Source organism: Notolepis coatsorum (genome assembly GCF_963971535.1).
Source record: "Notolepis coatsorum genome assembly, chromosome: 7".
NCBI classification, from domain to species: domain Eukaryota; kingdom Metazoa; phylum Chordata; class Actinopteri; order Aulopiformes; family Paralepididae; genus Notolepis; species Notolepis coatsorum.
The window spans coordinates 120149382-120168501 of NC_140171.1; the positions used below are offsets into that span (position 1 = coordinate 120149382).

General features: G+C 42.5%; 2 protein-coding genes across 3 annotated transcripts in view; both read left to right on the forward strand.

Moving 5' to 3' along the window:
* The first annotated feature begins 199 nt into the window (after positions 1-199).
* hemgn (hemogen) lies at positions 200-14934 on the forward strand. Of its 2 annotated transcripts, XM_084318693.1 has the most exons (5): positions 200-277; positions 7416-7480; positions 8824-8914; positions 13360-14252; positions 14431-14934. In XM_084318693.1, exons 2-5 carry the CDS (start codon positions 7417-7419, stop codon positions 14541-14543), a joined length of 1161 nt encoding a protein of 386 aa, XP_084174819.1. In that variant the 5' UTR covers positions 200-277; position 7416; the 3' UTR covers positions 14544-14934. The 2 variants fall into 2 exon arrangements, with proteins under 2 accessions (XP_084174819.1, XP_084174820.1); XM_084318694.1 differs by lacking the exon at positions 200-277 and having other exon boundaries at positions 7287-7480; positions 8824-8902.
* A 2749-nt stretch (positions 14935-17683) lies between these two features.
* trmo (tRNA methyltransferase O) overlaps positions 17684-19120 on the forward strand; it is a gene marked incomplete at its 3' end in the record, with an annotated part of 35686 nt that continues 34249 nt past the window's right edge. Inside the window, exons 1-2 of the mRNA XM_084318364.1 lie at positions 17684-17770; positions 17862-18007. Coding sequence (XP_084174490.1) covers positions 17745-17770; positions 17862-18007 — 172 coding nt within the window. The 5' untranslated portion in view covers positions 17684-17744. The remainder of the gene's footprint in view (positions 17771-17861; positions 18008-19120) is intronic.

Genomic DNA, 19120 nt, shown 5'->3' on the forward strand with positions numbered 1-19120 from the left:
TCTGGAAATTGGATTCTGGCAGTTGAGAGAATGAACCAGGAGAGGGCAGTGCAATATCCTTTTGGACATTACCTCAAACTCACCGTGCAACATGGGTGGGTGACTTATGTCCTCCCAACTGTTAACTGCAGATCATTATCAGTCACTCAGTAACATGTTCATATTTTCTGTCTTTTTTGAGTTGTATCAACTCTGGAGTTTGTTGTGTTCAGTCAGCTGACCGGGCGGATATCAACATTCATATTGGAAGTGCTGGTGCTCGTCTCTGTGTATCAAGGTAGTTTAGTTTCATTATGTGTGTAAGTCTGAAGAGTTTAATTCCAAAGTGAGATATGCTATTTGGAAAAGAAAATGCTGACAGCGAAAGTAAAACATTATTTACGTTTTTTTTCGTTTTTTTCTTTTTAGCTATGCCCAGGACCTTTGCTAATAAAATAGTAATATTTTGGAGATGCAGGCATCTTTTCAAATATTAAACAATGAACATCAGACATTTATTCATAACATAGATAATAGGCCCTATTGTACTGAAATCTTTAATGTGTTTGCATCTTTGAGTCATCATTGTAGAAACTGTGTCTTTCCCTTATGGAATATAGAGGTTATCCCAGTGGGTGGACAGAAGGCACAATCATTTGTACTGTGCAACCTTGCAAATTGAGGTTTGGAGTTACTATTTCACTGTATGAAGCAGGACATGTTAATGCTGCACTCCATGCAATGTATAGAATTGTACCATGTGGTGAAATTTAGAATAACTAGTTATTATATAGGTATATGTGGACCTAGATCCCATTTGATATATACAGTATATATCATAACTGACAATAATATAGTTGACAAGTCACCTAGAAGAAGAAGTTATAATGTAACTTTTGTATCAAAGCATCTTTTTATTACCCAAAGTGCCTTACAATATTGTAAGTGTATACATTTATAGCATCGGTTCTCAAACCTTTTTCGTGTCAAGGACCCCCGAATTGACCCCCATCTGAGAAGATATTTGTTTTTAGGTGTGATTTAGTCCAGTATTCTATATATCTATAACTGTATTGAACATAAGCGTGGATATAACAGTGGCGACAGTGAAACCTATGCTCATAACAGTCACATTATCTCATTGGATGACCCTCCACTGAATAAAATATTAGTGAAATTAAATTATTATGAATTTAGCTGGGGACCCCCTGGAAACCACTTAAGGACCCCTGGGGGTCCCCAGACCCCACTTTGGTTTATAGTAAGGGTAACCCCAGAACGAACCCCAAACCCTGGCAGTGTTAGGACCATGGCCTACTCATTAGGAACACTCAGACCACTCTGCAAACACCTCTTAGAGGAAATAATACAGTATGTCTCTGGTGCCAATATTTAATAATTAGACTAGTAGAAGGATAGTAGGACCTCACAGGACAGGGTAAGACAGGATAGATGGTACACGGAACCTCTCCACATTCATTATGATGTAGCAGGAAAGCTTTCCCAACCTTGTGGCCAGGAGCCCATGTGGCTTTCCTGATATATTAGCGTGGGACTCCCTTGAAAAATACCTAATTAAGGGCGGCTGGGTGGCGCAGCGGACATTGCGTTCATCACCAACGCAAGAGACACCGGGTTCGAATCTGGCTGTCGGCGTTGCCTCCGGCTTGGGCCGGCCGTCATACTAACTCAATTGGCAGAGTTAGCGGGTGGAAGTCGATGGGTGGTAATCTGGACGTTGTGGACAGCGACTCCTACAGGTCGGTTGGGGGATGCCTGCACAGCAGAGACAGGAAATGGCGGGGGTAGTGTGAGCCTCCCACACGTTACACCTCGCCAATGAGAGTCCGCGCTGGCAGGTGAAAAGATGTGACAGGCTGCCTCCTCGTGTATCGGAGGGGACATGTGATGCAAGGCTTCTATCCTCCCTACAACCGGCCAGTGGGGGGCATATGCGATCAACGTTCAAGACAGGGGAGGGGAGAATTGGCACAGCAAAATTGGGATGGGAGAAAAAAAAGAAAAATATCTAATTAAACAAAAACGGATCAAATTAAATCCTATTATTATGGAAACGGAAAACTGCTTCTAATGGTTTTTGGCCTGCACAAACGCTGTACTACTTGCCTATGAGTTGTTAGGCTATTGACCAGCTTATAGACGGTTTCAACTTGACAACATAAACATTCTAAACGGACCCACGTTTACTTCCTGGTGCAGTGTTTGCTAATACAATAGCTCACAGGAAATACACTTGGGTCCAAACTGTTCCCTATAGCGACGGAATTCCAGTGAAACCGTCTATGTGAGCAGCTGTCCTATAGGCAGTGTTGTAGTACTCGAGTCCTGGACTGATTTTCAGGACTCGTGACTCGACTTGGACTTGAGCACTGATGACTCGGACTTGGACTTGGACTCGAGCATTGACTGCATTCGGACTCGGAAGGTGCAGGCTAGGACTTGTTAATCGATAAAATCTGTAATAGGCCCTAATCATTTGGCATAAAATATTGATGGCTAGTGCATTTGTTAGGCTATTGTGTCACAAAGTAAATAAACTACCTTTGAAATGATGACCGCTGTGTCATTTATGTTTAATGTAGACCTTTTTTTATTTGTATGTCAGCTCTTTGACTGCCAGAGTGGAGTGAACCTTGATGACTTGGACTCGGACTAGGGTAATGGGGACTCGACTCTGACTCTTCTTTGGTGACTCGGACTTGGACTCAGACTTGAACACTGGGGACTCGAGACTCGACTCAGACTCAAGATTTAGTGACTCGTCTACAACACTGCCTATAGGAGCATGAAACATTGTATGTGAATGAATGAATGAATGAAAACTTTATTAACAGATTGCAGAATGGGTACAGTGCAGTACAGCTCAATACATACAATTGTTAAGGGGATGCAGACCAGAGAAAGACTTTCGTCTTGTTTACACCAGGGTCCCCCATTTCCAATTCATCGTAAAAACCAGTTGACCTTCCCTAAACAGGGAATGCCTCTTCTTTTAATATTTTAAATCAATATGGGATCCTCTGCCAAAAATGTTTATCCAACCCATAGCATACAGTGTGGTTGCAGTAGAGGAACATGTAGTGAGGTTCCAGTAGCCATATAGTGTATTAGTCCAGTCTATCATAAAATATATCAGAATATTAGTCCAGTGTGTCATGGTGAGGTTCCAACAAATTGGAAATGGCAAGAAACTTCAGAACAGAATTGAGTTGAATGGAGCCGAGTGGTTTTAACCGAGGAGGGGGGCGTTCAGCAGGTCCCTGCACACCAGAATGGGAAGCAGTCGGCAGTTGAGTGTTATTTACTCTCCATTTAGGCAGCTGGTCCCCCTGAGTGGCTCAAACACAAGACATCAGGCCTCAATGTGCTGTGAGAAGATTGAGAACACGCCCTGTCTATGAGATAAGACGGCTGTGCCTCAACTCCGCCGTCAAAGACTGATGCGTTAAGGGTGAATGAAAAACTGCTATTGCCTTCTGCAGCCTGAGGCTTATTTTAAAACGAAACTGTTAATGATTCAGATTCCTTTATTGTCACGTCATTCAGTACCTTACAGCGAAAAAATAGTGAAATTCAATATGTTGTGGTTCCTCGACCATAGCAGCATCCAATAATATAAATAAAATAAGATTAGCATATAAGAATGAAATAAGATAAATATGACTAAAATAAAGATGACTATATACAGTTCTAAAAAGGTGTGCAGTGCAGATAACAGGATGTAGATATTATACTATATAAAATTAAAATAAAAAAGTATGTTGTGTGATGTGCAATGAGCAATGTGCACATTTTTAGCAGTGGGTAAAATAAATGTGCAATACAGTTTATCAGCAGCAACAGTGTTTCTCAAGTGTAGAGTTAGAGTAATGTGGTGGTAGTGGTGATGGTGGTAGTCAGTGGTGGTGGTGGTGGTGGTGATGGTGGTGGTGGTGACAGCGGTGGTGTTGGTGGTGACAGCGGTAGTGGTGGTAGTGGTAGTGGTAATAATTTCTTCACTTGAAATTAGCACAATGAAAGAATGTATATAAATGGCTATTCTGATCTCTCTCCTCTGCTATCTCAAATAAATCATATCTAATAATAATAATAATAATAATAATTCATTACATTTATATAGCAGTTTATAGACACTCAAAGCGCGTCCCACAATGTAGGGTGGAAATTGCCTCCTCCTTGAAAAAGCCCTCAGCTCTGAACTCTGAATCTGCACCTGGCTCGCTGATAACGAACTATCATTACACCTGGGTAAAACAGAGTCCATTCTCTTCGGATCAAATAACAAACTCAGCAAGATAAACGGCTTCTCAGTTACAGTGGGTGACAATATTGTCACAAGGAAAGATTAAATTACATACCTATAGGTTCCATCCTACAGGCAAATCTTTCCTGTGACAAAATGGCATCCAATGTAATAAAAAAAGTCAACCAACGAACTAGATTCTTGTACCGGATCTCCTCTCTGGTAAACAAGAATACCCTGAAGACTCTGGCAGGAGCACTCATTCAAGGGTACTACAACTATGCATGCATGCACCTCATGGTACCAAAGCACCTCAAAGGCGCTAAAACAAAATTACAAACATCACAAAACAAACTGGTCAGACTACTGCTTGACCTTACTCCTAGAACCCACCTCACCCCTGCCCACTTTGACAACCTAGGATGGCTTAGAGTAGACGACAGAATACAGCAACTTGCAATGGGCCTGGTCTACAAGATACACTACACGACTAAGGTACCCATGTACATGTCAAAATACTTCCCAAAGGTCAGTGATTACCACAACTACAACACCAGAGGAAGCTCCACAAATCATGTTAAACCCAGTTTCAGCTCAAACAAGGGACTAAACACGTTTAGCAATTATGCCACATCAATGTGGAACGCCCTACCCACAGCTGTAAAGGAATGTGAATCATTACCCACTTTCAAAACCACTCTCAAAGAGCACCTACGGGAGACTGCAATTCGAAACTGGCCCCTGTAAATGTCCTAACCCAACCCCCTCCAATGTACAGTAAATGTCCTAACCCAATAATACACGAGACCCTCTTCTTGGGAGCAAGTAAGGTTTCGTCGATAATCCAATGTACAGTTCCCACCCCACCCCACCTACCCAACCCCCCTCTCCACCCCACCTACCCAACCTCCTCCAATGTACAGTTTCTTCATCAAATGTATATACTCTCTTTTTTAGACTATTTTTTGTATCACAAACAGTACTGTATTTGTAAATCTGGTATGTCATAAATGTATAGATGTAGCAGCACTGTCTATCTGTATGTCATGTATGTCATATGTTATGATGAATTGAAAATGGGGGACCCTGATGTAAACAAGACGAAAGTCTTTCTCTGGTCTGCATCCCCTTAACAATTGTGTGTATTGAGCTGTACTGTATTGTACCCATTCTGCAATCTGTTAATAAACGTTTCAATCAATCAATCAATCAATCAATCAATCAATCAATCAATCAATCAATCAATGCATAACTACTAATGTCTGTAACTTAACTAGCTCTTGCAATTTCAATAATCCAGAATTAATAAATAATATGTTGGTGTGTTCTCGATAGTCTGCTTTACAAATAATCCTAATAGCTCTCTTCTGTAGGAGATACAGTGGTTTTATATGACTCTTATAGGTGTTACCCCATACTTCCACACAGTAATTAAGATAAGGCAATATGAGTGCACAGTACAGTGTTCACAATGCTTTGTTATCTAATACATATTTAACTTTATTCACAATAAAAAATACTCTTAGAATTTTTTTTGTATATTGTATAGTAGTGTATATAGGAACCAGTTTCTCAGGAACTTAGCATGTCTTTTTTTACCATGCATATCTTGTGTCTTACCTATTTTATTTTTCCTATGCCTATTTTTATTATTGTATTTTGCACAATCAATGCGGGCATGACCACCCGCATTTCACTGTATGCCCTGGTATGTATGTGACAAATAAACCTCTTGATTCTTGATTCTTGATTTTTTTCCTTACGTGTGCAATATAAGGTTTCCAGGTCAAACCTTCGTCCAGCAATACTCCCAAAAAACACAGTTCTGTAACCCTTTCAAATACTCCATCTATTGACAATACAACATTTTCCTCTTTTTTTCTCTTGCGAAAGATCATAAACTTATTTTTTTTTCACATTTAATGATAGTTTATTTTCCTTAAACCATTTATTGAATTTGTTGATTTCCTGCATTAGCAATGCTTGCTAAAGCTTTTAAATCATATCCTGAGCTGTAAAAATGTGTGTTGTCCGCAAATAATATACATTTCAATAGTTTTGATACTTCACATATGTCATTGATATATAAAATAAACAGTTTAGGTCCTAAAACTGAACCTTGTGGAATTCCACATTCAATGCATATGTTCAGATACGTTTCCAGCGAAGTTCACAAACTGTTGCCATGTCAGAGACCTGATTGGGAATTTGGCCAGGAATGTCGGGGAACCCCCTACTCTTTGCAATAGGCGTCCTAACAACAAACATATTCTCAAACAGGGGTCCCTAGGACAGCATCTTATGAACTGGGGGTCCCTGACCTATTATGTATCAACTCTGGAGTCATTGGTATGAAAAGGTTTGAGAACAACTGGCCTACTGTATGCAGTGGTCAGTATTATGTGTGTATGAAAAACATGTAAATGGCCTTTGGGATTTGACTGATGATGCTAACTGGATTAACCCACTTTATACTATATTCAAAGCCCTGGGTTTGAGAAGCGTTAAACTACCATCCTCCCTAGCCCAGCTGTTCCTCCTCCTGTATCACTAGACAACATGGACGTTGCATAACAGTGAAGGAGAAATTGTCTGACTTCAGTCAGAGCGAGCTGTTCCCACTGCTAAGTATCGGTGGCACCGCACAGTAGCACCTGTTGTTTCTGTTGTCTGCCCTCAGCCATTCAACATCTGTATAGCTAGCCTGGCGCACATGCACACGCACACGCACACACACACACACACACACACACGCACACACACACACACACACACACACGCACAGAAGTAATTGTATAAATGTAATTTCTCTTGCTAATTGGGACAGCTTTTTTGTAAAGCTTTCTCTTGTTAATAGTTGAGGTAGCAAATATACATATAGTAGCTATAGTATATACACCCTCCTTCTGACACACTAACATAAAAAACACACATACTCTCACATTAGCAACACACCCCCTCGCTGCCAATATTTTCTGTGCCAGTCTACTATGCCAACTCCTCCACCTTTACAAATATGATAAGAGCAAAGCCGCGAGACCTCTCCGGGCATTGTGGTAATGGTTAACCAGATACAGTAATTCCTCTCAGGGGTGGGAATCGAAAACGGACAGAACTTATTACATCTCCTTTTTTTTGTCTTGTCTCTGAATTAATTTGCCCCACGACTCAGAATGGAGGAGACATTACAGAAAGACAACCCTCAATTGGATTACAAAGACCCTGATGATAACCAAGGTAACCCTCTTTTGGATTTGTCCTTGTTTGTTCTACACAATACCGTCAAGTCAAGAGTCAAGTTAAGAGTTTTATTTGTCACAGCATACAAGTATACAATGAAATGCGGGTGTGATTGAGTGGCTGCTGTACATTTGCTTAACATTTGCATGTTATTTTCATGCTTACTTTTACTTATAGCAAACTAAGACACATGAACCTTTTAATCAACCTCTAAATTTTTTTAACACAGATGATAGATGTATGAATATGTTGTCTGTGGCAATGTTTACTTGTGTTCTTGCTTTGGTAAAAACTTTGCAATTGCATTTTCTGTTCATCCTTAGTCCTGAGCTGGTTAATTGTAGGCTATGCCATCTCACTTCAGTGTAGGCTATTGTTGGCAAACACACAGTGTCTATGAATAAGTCTTTGTTGTCTATCGATCGGTCACACTAAATACACGTGAGAGAATGGAAAACATGTAAGCTAAACATAATGATATAAAAGGTTTTCACAAACAGCTCATTATAGATTATGTACTGAGTGAAACATGAATTGAATGAACGTTAGTTGTGTGCATGGCGGGAAACATATTTTTCTGGCCTGTGGCCAGCGGCTGTTGGATTGAAAGATGCAAACATCCCTGTGATGTTACCAGCTATATAAAGGAACAGAACCCCCAAACAATGGCTGATCATCTGCCACAACAGCTGGAGGAGTGTGAAACATTCCAACAAAATGCTGGTATATATTCCAATCCAATCCAACTTTATTTATATAGCACGTTTATTAAAAACAACAAAGTTTACCAAAGTGCTTCACAATCAATCAATACAGTAAAAAACACATAGACTAATCACAATACAATGCACACAGAACTACAAACAGATTACGGCAGCAGACTGTAATTTGTTTTAAATGCTAGGGAGAACAGATATGTTTTTAGATGGGATTTAAACATTTGGAGAGTTGGGGCCAGCCTAATGTAGGGAGGCAACTCGTTCCAGAGTTTGGAGGCTATAACCGCAAACGCACGGTCCCCCCTGTTCTTTAGCCTGGATTTGGGGACAACAAGGAGGGACTGGTCAGCAGACCTCAGAGACCGTAATGGGGTGTAGGGGTGCAGGATCTCGGTGAGGTAGGGTGGGGACAGACCATTCATTGCTTTATAAGCAAACAGCAGGATCTTAAAATGGACCCTAAACTGCACAGGCAGCCAATGAAGGGAGGCGAGGACAGGAGTGTCCTCGCGTGTCCCTGTCAACAGCCGAGCAGCAGCGTTTTGGACCAGCTGAAGATTGGCTGTAGTTGGAATCTGCTGTTAATTTCCCACCCTGCTTCATGTGTGTCCTCTATTCCAGGTGGATTCCATCGCCAGCTGAGAGACAGGGATCTCCTCAGGAAGAGAAAGGCTGAGGTGGAGGAGAAGGCAAATAACCAGTGGGTTTATGGGTAAATTTGTCAACAGTCAAAAGTTAAAAGAGCATGTCAGCAATAACTGGTGTTGGTCCAGCACCACTACCACCGCCACCACTACCACTATCATCACTACCACCATCACCACCACCACTACCACCGCCGCCACCACCACTATCACCACTACCACTATCATCACTACCACCATCACCACCACCACTACCACCGCCGCCACCACCACCATCACCACCACCACCACCACCACCACCACCACCACCACCACCATCACCACTACCACTATCATCACTACCACCATCACCACCACCACTACCACCGCCGCCACCACCACCATCACCACCACCACCACCACCACCATCACCACTATCATCACTACCACCATCACCACCACCACTACCACCGCCGCCACCACCACCACCACCACCATCACCACCACCACCACCACCATCACCACTATCATCACTACCACCATCACCACCACCACCGCCGCCACCACCACCACCACCACCACCACCATCACCACTACCACTACCACCACCACCACCACCACCACCACCATCACTACCACCATCACCACTACCACCACCACGCCACCATCATCACCACTACCACCACTACCACTGCCACCATCATCACTACCACCATCACCACCACCATTATCACCACCACCAACACCACTACCACCGCCACCATCATCACTACCACCATCACCACCACCACTATCACCACCATCACTGTCACCAGTGATTTATCTCAGGGGACCTCAAACCTTTTTATGTCAAGTTGATATGTAACAGGCCATGGACTATTATTTGTCCCAGGAACCCCCCATCTAAAAAGATATCTGTTAGATATGATTTAGTCCAGAATTCCATACCGGCCTGTCTATAGTATAGGTGGGGAAATAACAGAGTGAAACCTATGATCAGAGTAGTCACTCTTCTGTGCGGCTAAGTGGCGCAGTGGGCAAGGCGCTCGCCACTAGTGCAGGAGATGCTGGGTTCGAGCCCAGCTCTCGACATTGCTACCAGCTTGGCTGGTCGTTCATACTAACACAATTGGCAGTGTTAGGGGTGGGAAAGCTGGTGGGTGGGTCCTGGTCGTTGTAAACAGCGACTCCTACAGTTCGGTCGGGGCGCCTGCTCAGCGAGGAAAGGATCTGAGGGGGGTAGTGTGATCCTTCCACACGTTACACCCTCTCAGTGAGAGTCCGCGCTGCCAGGTGAAAATAAGCGGTTGATTGGCTACACATGTGTCGGAGGAAGCATGTGATAGCCTCCACTCTCCCAGACCGACCGTAGGGGGTAGAGTGCGCAGTGACCAGGAAGGGGATTGGGAATTGGCATAATGACTAACATTGGGATGGGAGAAAAACTGAGGAAAAGGGAGGGGGAAAAAGATTTAAAAAAAAAAAAGAATAGTCACTCTTCTTATACAGTACATTCTTTCACTGTACTAACTTCTATTTTTTTATCCACTTTTTCTCCCATTTTCTATTTTTCTCCCATCCCAATTTCGTATCATCCAATTCAACACTCCCCTGTCTCGAACACTGTTTCTTGCCTCCCACAAGCCGGCTGCAATGTGGACTAAGTCATACATAGCACGAGTCCCCTCCGATACTCGAGGTAACAGCAGTCGCATCTTTTCACCTGCGCGGCGTGATCTTTCAGCGTCAGGGGTCTGCGCTTTGGAGGGGCGCCGCCCCCATCGCTTCCTGATTCTACTGCGCAGGCGCACCAACCGACCTGTAGGAGTCGCTGTCCACAACGCCCAATCCCCACCCATCAGTTTCCCACCCCCTAATACTGCCAATGTGTATTAGTACGGACGACCAGCTAAACTGAAAGCAATGTTGAGCGCTGGGCTCGAACAGGCGAACCCAGCGTCTCCAGTATTCGTGGTGAGCGCCTTGCCCACTGCACCACGTAGCCGCGCTGTACTAACTTCTATTGAAGTAAATTTTACTTTTACCCCATTTTGCTGGGGACCCTCTGGGACCCCCCCAAGGACCCCTGGGGGTCTCCGGACCCCACTTTGAGGACCACTGGGTTTGGCTTGAGTGGTTAATAATACCAGTTATAACATTGTAATACACTACATCACGTCACTGCTATACCCTGCAACCCTCAGGAAGTGAATTCCCTCATGTCAGGCCGTCATTGTAAATAAGACTTTGTTTTTAAATGGATACTTTATCATTTTTAAATGTATTGTTCTTCACCAGATACTTGTCATATTGTCAGTGTTGGGGAGGAGTTAACTACATGTAGTTCAATTACTAGTTTAACTACATTAAGATCTCTGTAGCTTTTTCAGTAGTTACCGGTAACTACTTTGGGTCATCTATTTTAAGTACCTAATAAAATACTGTGACGAGCCTGGTGGTGTTCAGACTCGTCACGGTTCAAAAACAAACAAATTCAAATGTCCACACAAGTGCAATATCAATCAATACGAATATTTATTGATTTCAGGCAGAATATAGTTCGATGTGCAAATAGAATGGTCGTAATACAGTTCGATGGTCAAAACACAAAACAGGCTCTCGTACAAAAAAAAGGATTGTGATATCTGCCACAATACATACAGTAGATATTTCTCTAGAAATGTTGTATTGTCCTGATTCTACCTCAACCCTGTCCTGTCCTTAAAACAAACCCACACACAAAGTGGGGAACTATTTTACTATTTCTTTCACTATTTGGGCACTTTTACACAATTCCTATGAGTTTATGGAACACCTCTGTAATTTTTTTTTTTTTTTTAATTCATTGTTTTGTATTTCTAATCAAGTCCTCAAAAACAGCATTTTTCTACCTCAAGATCTTAAGCCGTTTTGAGCCTGGGCTCCAACCACTGTGTTCGGAACTGTGTGGAGTGTGTGGAGACTCAGCTGATTATCATGCAGCTGAGTCTCTCTGACATCACAGATCAGCACATTTTCAGATGACTCAGTTCAGTGAGGGTGAATATTGTGAGAGGAGAATTGGAAGAATGCGCCAATATGAGAATTAGAGACATAGATCATATTAATATAAGTCCACATAGCTAGGAAACAATGCTAAACACTGAAAAAGGCCATTTATAAGATAGTTCCCCTTTAATTAATTCATTAATTCTGTCAAGTTTCAAGTTTCAAGTTTCTTTAATAGTTGTCATACAGAAGTACAGAATACTTTCATACAAAATGCTTCTTACTGTTACGCTCCAGAGACTGTGCTAGACAAGATAGTATCAAATAACATCAAATAACATAGTATAGCATGTAATTTAGAAGAAGAAAATGAGGTCACAGTGTTCGGTATAGACATATGTACAATGTTCTGAGTTACCATATAATATACAATACTATGCAGTGTACTAATGTACAGTACTATCTAGTGCAAAGCAGTTGTTGTTGTTGTTGTTGTTGTTGTTGTTGTTGTTGTTGCTGTTGATGTTGTTGTTGTTGTTGTTGTTGTTGTTGTTGTTGTAGTATATGAGATTCCGGACAGAGATTGTGATCATTTCCTACAATAGGGGCCTTGCACGGAATGTTTGTGTAGCTCTTTCTTCCAGCATGGCTGCCTGTAACATAGCAACCATTGTTTTGTACATGGCAATGGAAGAGACAATGGTTGCTATGTGCAAATAAACGGTTGCTATGTGTTGATATATGAGAAATATATCAACAAAAACATAATAATCTTGTAAACAAGCCACAGTAGAATAGTAATATCATGGTTTTCCAGTGTTTTACTTACTCTACCACTGCACAGAAATTAGCCATTTTCTTTTGAAAGTGGTTACCAATGGTTACAGTGTTAGTTGATTGGAAAAATACATGATATGGCATATGCATTGTAGATGCTTGGATGACATATGAATTCAAACTGAACCTTTATACTTATTTATTTTCTTTTAGCATTTTGATTTAGTCTATTATGTTAAATAAAGATTTTACGTGAAAATGACATCTTTTTGTTAAGCAATATCATTTGCATGATTCAGTATTGTCATTCACCACAGGCTTGCATTATTGCACACTGTACTTTTGTGACAACATGTATCAGTGCTCTGGAGGCTTATCAGTCCTCTGGTTCATGTTGAATGTGGAGCAACAGGAAGCCAAAGGTTGCTGAGGTGTTTCCAAACTGTTGACTCCCCAGATCCAGGTCAGAGACTTTGCACTTTTAGCACTGAGAACGTTTTACAAACAGTTAGCTGTGTGCCAGTGTCCACTACTGAGCGCTGAGGCGTGTGAGCTCTGATTGAGAGGGAATTCAAGCTGTCAAGGTGGAGGAATTAACACAATGCCACCACTCAAATTCTGGTAGAGTTTTGGCTACTTTAACTAGCCACTTTGGCAGTTACCCAATACTTTCATTCATTACAATTATTTTCCAATTAAGTTGATACATTTTGGGATTTACAACACAAACATGGCTTATACATGATGACATCTCCTTGTGTGCTGTCAGGGAGGAGAGTAGGAGGAAGAGAGCAAGAGGGGAGAAGAGCAGCACGGGAAAGAGAGGGAGGCCGAGGAAGACTGAACCGGTGACCCCTGGCCCTCAGGAGGAGCCTGCGATGGCCCCCGAGGCCCCTTCAGAGGTGGTGCGGGAGCCTGAGGACGTCTCCCAGGCCCCAACACTACCTTCCCCAACTGCCTTAGCTGCTCTGGAGCCCGTCCCTGACACTGTGTGTGTCCCCACCCTTATACCTCTCCTTGCCTCTATCCCAGCCCCTGTTGTTACCCCGGCTCAAGCCCCATCCCCTGTTGTTACCCCGGCTCAAGCCCCATCCCCTGTTGTTACACTGGCTCAAGCCCCATCCCCTGTTGTTACACTGGCTCAAGCCCCAGCCCCTGTTGTTACCCTGGCTCAAGCCCCAGCCCCTGTTGATACCCTGGCTCAAGCCCCAGCCCCTGTTGATACCCTTGCTCAAGCCCCAACCCCTGCTTCTGATCTCTCTCCTGCCCCTGCTCCCATGTCCATCTTTTCCCCAACTGCCCCTGCTCCTGCCCCCAAGGCCATCTTTTTCCCAACTGCCCCTGCTCCTGCCCCCAAGGCCATCTTTTTCCCAACTGCCCCTGCTCCTGCCCCCAAGGCCATCTTTTTCCCAACTGCCCCTGCTCCTGCCCCCAAGGCCATCTTTTTCCCAACTGCCCCTGCTCCTGCCCCCAAGGCCATCTTTTTCCCAACTTCCCCTGCTCCTGCTCCCAAGGCCCTCTTTTTCCCAACTTCCCCTGCTCCCATGCCTTTCCGTGCCTCTGTCCCAACTGCAGCCCCTGCTCCTGCTCCAACTCCAGACCCTGATTCAGCTGTCCCTTCAAATGTCCCTCCATCTCAGGACAACAGAGCTAACGATCAAGGTATTGAGAATTGTCATTGGTTGTTGCTATCTCAAGGCTGTACAGAGTACAGAAGCTGAAAACATGACTAGATATTTTAAGATGGTGCTTAAGTGTATCATTAGCTATTATGTCAACAAGTGTTTTATCAAAGCCTGTAACTTTCTTGACTATTTGCTGTTCTTCTTGTCTTTTGTAGGTGTGAATAAGGAGCCATCTCGAAGTGTGCCCGAACAAAATAAAACATTCTCTAGTTCAAGCTTGTCGACCCCGCCTCCCCCACAACATTATCGCCCTGGAAATTATTTCTGAAATACATCTTTCAGATGCTGCCTTTGCTCAGAAAATTACACATGCCAAACTACATAAGTCTAATTTCTTATCTTATAATTATTCTGGTTAGCACATATCTGCATGCAGCCTGTGTTATGCATTGCAGATGCTTGGATATGAATGCTTAATGTGAATTCAAACTTAACCTGTATACTTATTTATTTTCGTTTTGCATTTCTATTTAGTCTATTGTGTTATTTTGCATTGTGTATTTTGAATTGAGTATACAGTGATTTTTACAAGCTTGTATTTTAAAGTAAATTCACACAATTCTTTAAAAATATATATATAATTATGGCTGTATGTCATTACATTTTACATGAATAATGAATCAAAACATTTAAATAAATAAAAAAAAGCTTTTTGACAAGTTCAGTTGTCTTTGTCTTCATGGTCATCCTCTTCCTCATCGGTGACCTATTACTGATGCTTTTAACAAACTGCTAACATAAAATAAGGTATGGTCTTGTTTCTTGATTGAAATACTGGCTCATTTTCTACAGATAATGTTCTCAAAATTATATGTTTGTTTAGTATTATTTTGCATTGATCTGATACTCTTTTTTTTATTAATCTTTTTACTCCCTTACTACACTGACTTCTAACCCCCAAAAAACATCTCTCATGTTGGAAATATAAATACATTTGACAAGATTCTGTTTTTATTCATTTCCGTTTTTGTTTTGTCATTAAACAATACCTGACTGTACTACCCTGTACCATGTACCCGGTACTACTAATTTGTTATTGTATCGTTGCAATGCAAAACATGTTAAATATTGCAATACATATTTTTTTCGGGATAACTACTCAACACTACCCTCTTCTGGTCAAAATGTGTAAATGCGTGGTAACTAGTCTTCCTGGGGTCCACAGTCCATACACAACAAAACAGTACATACATAACATTATAGTAGCATACATTTACAAATATATTCCAATATTCCTACATATAAAAATAATTACAACATTACAGTACATGCGTGGTACTTCATATTGATACAGCGTTGTTGTAACATTATTCTTTATAGTCACTGTTTATGTTCTTACTCCGTTGTTTTAATTCGAAAGATACTCTGTAAAATACAATAAAACAAATTACAGTGTCGATGGACCTCCACAAGGAAGCAATTGTGTGTATTGTAATAAAAAATGTCAACCAACGAACTAGATTATTGTACCGGATCTCCTCTCTGGTAAACAAGAATACCCTGAAGACTCTGGCAGGAGCACTCATTCAAGGGTACTACGACTATGCGTGCACCTCATGGTACCAAAGCACCTCAAAAGCGCTAAAAACTAAATTACAAACATCACAAAACAAACTGGTCAGACTGATTGACCTTACTACTAGAACCCACCTCACCCCTGCCCACTTTGACAACCTAGGATGGCTTAGAGTAGACGACAGAGTACAGCAACTTGCAATGGGCCTGGTCTACAAGACACACTACACCACTAAGGTACCCATGTACATGTTAAAATACTTCCCAAAGGTCAGTGAATACCACAACCACAACACCAGAGGGAGCTCCACAAATCATGTTAAACCCAGATTCGGCTCAAACAAGGGACTAAACACGTTTTGCAATTATGCCACATCAATGTGGAACGCCCTACACAGTAAATTTCGCAGAGTAAATTTTACTCAAACTGAGTACAATTTTACTCAGTTTGAGTAAAATGTACTCAGTTTGAGTAGAATTTACTCTGATAAATTTACTGTGTACCCACGGCTGTAAAGGAATGTGAATCACTACCCACTTTCAAAACCACTCTCAAAGAGCACCTACGGGAAACTGCAATTCAAAACTGGCCCCTGTAAATGTCCAAACCCAACCCCCTCCAACGTACAGTTTCCGCCTACCCAACCCCCCCCCCCCAACCACCTCCAATGTACAGTCCCCCCCCACCTACCCCCCCACCACACCTATAACGTCCAATGTACAGTTTCTTCCCCCTCAAATGTATATACTCTCTTTGTAAACTCTTTTTGTACTCATAATCAGTACTGTATATTTGTAGATCTGGTATGTCATAAATGTCTAGATGTACTACTACTGTGCTGTCTATCCGTATGCCATAATGTTATTATGATGAATTGAAAATGGGGGACCCTGATGTAAACAAGACGGTTTACATCAGGTCTGCATCCCCTTAACAATTGTGTGTATTGAGCTGTACTGTATTGCAGGGACGTGCACAGGACTTTAGAGGGGCAGGTGCTCAAAGGCTGAAAAGGGCACTACACTTGTGTGTATATATTAACCGAGCGCGCGTTGCGATTTTTGAGGGCTCTTTTCGGGCGGGGCGCCCCCTTTTTATGCTTTTTGGGGGGTTTTGGTGATCAAATATTGAATATTGAACTATAATAATCAGTGCAGGAGCTCACTTATCCTTGAAAGACACTTTTATCACTGACTTAAAAGGCCCATACATCTCCATAAATGTTCAGGGGGGAGGGAATAAGTGCTTACCCTACAGACCCTAAGAAGTGCTGTATATTCTGTATTGTTTAATATAAATGCATTTTTTATTCCAATCCCGATTTGTATTTGAGATTCCCAAATCCCATCAGACTTGACTTCTTCGTGTCTCTCAATGAGTGTAATACCAGCATTCAACTGTATGCGCCACAGCGGTTTCTATCATCATCATCATCACCACCCACGCTATGCATAAAATATATAGGTCCGCGGAGAGGCATGGTGAGGAGGCCGTGCAAACTGCAATGGAATATGGGGCATCTCTCTCTCTTTACCTAATATTTTGATTCTATCCTGACATTTTTCAGTTGGAAGGGGTCTATATGCGTAACGGTAAAAAAAAGGGCACTTTTTTGATGAGGCTCAAAAAGGCAGGTGCTCAAGCACCCCTTGGCCTCTATGTGTGCACGTGCCTGCTGTATTGTACCCATTCTGCAATCTGTTAATAAAATGTTCAATCAATCAAACCTTATTGGAGCAGAGAAGGCACGCTTATCTAACCTCGTTCCCAGCAGTACTGTCACGTGAGCGCTTACTGGTTGGCCAACAAGAAAAACCGCGCATGTGCTTCCGCGTTGAGCGAGACAACGTGGTTTGTTTTTGTTTTGTAGTTACAAGCTGTAGTGAGATGTCTTCCCCTTGTTGTAACGGTTGCGGCGAGCAGGTAAATAAACTGAACCAGCAAGTGGCCGTGATGCGAAAAGAAATCAAGAATCTCAGGTAAGGTGCCTCATGAGTAGGTTAACAACATGCACATTTGGCAGCGAGTGGTATGTCAATGTAATATGTTACCGTGGCTTTTCCCCTTTAGGTATTTGTTGGACAGTGGTGTTAGAGCTCATCGCAAACACATGACATCCCTCCAGTCTGCCGTGTCAAAGATGGGACAGGGCGGAACCGAGAAGAGGCAGCCACCGGCGCCACAGACCGAGAGCACACCGGCTGCTTTAGAGCAAGGTGGGAGCCGGTCAGAGTGCCACACCGGCTGATTGATTGAACATTTTATTAACAGATTGCAGAATGGGTACAATACAGTACAGCTTAATACACACAATTGTTAAGGGGATGCAGACCAGAGAAATACTTTCGTCTTGTTTACATCAGGGTCCCCCATTTTCAATTCATCATAACATGAATGAATGAATGAATGAAAACTTTATTTAACAGATTGCAGAATGGGTACAATACAGTACGGCTCAATACATACAATTGTTAAGGGGATGCAGACCCGAGAAAGACGTTTGTCTTGTTTCCATCAGGGTCCCCCATTTTCAATTCATATAGACATATATGACATACATGACATACAGATAGTCAGTACTGCTACATCTATACATTTATGACATACCAGATTTGCAAATACAGTACTGTTTGTGATACAGAAGGAGTCAAGAAAAGGGAGTATATACATTTGACGTAGAAACTGTACATTGGAGGAGGTTGGGTGGGGGGGGTTGGGTACATTGGGATATTGACAACCATACTGGGTAATTTACATTGGAGGTGGTTGGGGGGGGGGGGGGGGGGGGGGCGGGGGGCACACTGTATAAACAAGTAACACTGTACATTGAGGGGGGGGGGGAGGAGACACTGTACAAACAAACACAATTGTACATTGAACTATTGACAACCATACTAGGTAAATGACTGTACATTGGAGGGGGTTGGGTTAGGATATTTACAGGGGCCAGTGTTGAATTGCAGTCTCCCGTAGGTGTCCCTTGAGAGAGGTTTTGAAAGTGGGTAGTGATCCACATTCCTTTACAGCTTTGGGTAGGGCGTTCCACATTGATGTGGCATAATTGCGAAACGTGTTTAGTCCCTTATTTGAGCCGAATCTGGGTTTAACATGATTTGTGGAGCTCCCTCTGGTGTTGTGATCGTGGTATTCACTGACCTTTGGGAAGTATTTTGACATGTACATGGGTACCTTGGTCGTGTAGTGTATCTTGTAGACCAGGCCCATTGCAAGTTGTTGTACTCTGTCGTCTACTCTAAGCCATCCTAGGTTGTCAAAGTGGGCAGGGGTGAGGTGGGTTCTAGGAGTAAGGTCAAGCAGTAGTCTGACCA

Bases quoted from the DNA above. Each gene is read 5' to 3' on its own strand.
- hemgn (XM_084318693.1), top strand. From the start codon at position 7,417: ATGGAGGAGACATTACAGAAAGACAACCCTCAATTGGATTACAAAGAC. The intron at 8,915-13,359 runs GTAAATTTGTCA...GTGTGCTGTCAG, and splicing joins AATAACCAGTGGGTTTATGG to GGAGGAGAGTAGGAGGAAGA. The intron at 14,253-14,430 runs GTATTGAGAATT...TGTCTTTTGTAG, and splicing joins CAACAGAGCTAACGATCAAG to GTGTGAATAAGGAGCCATCT.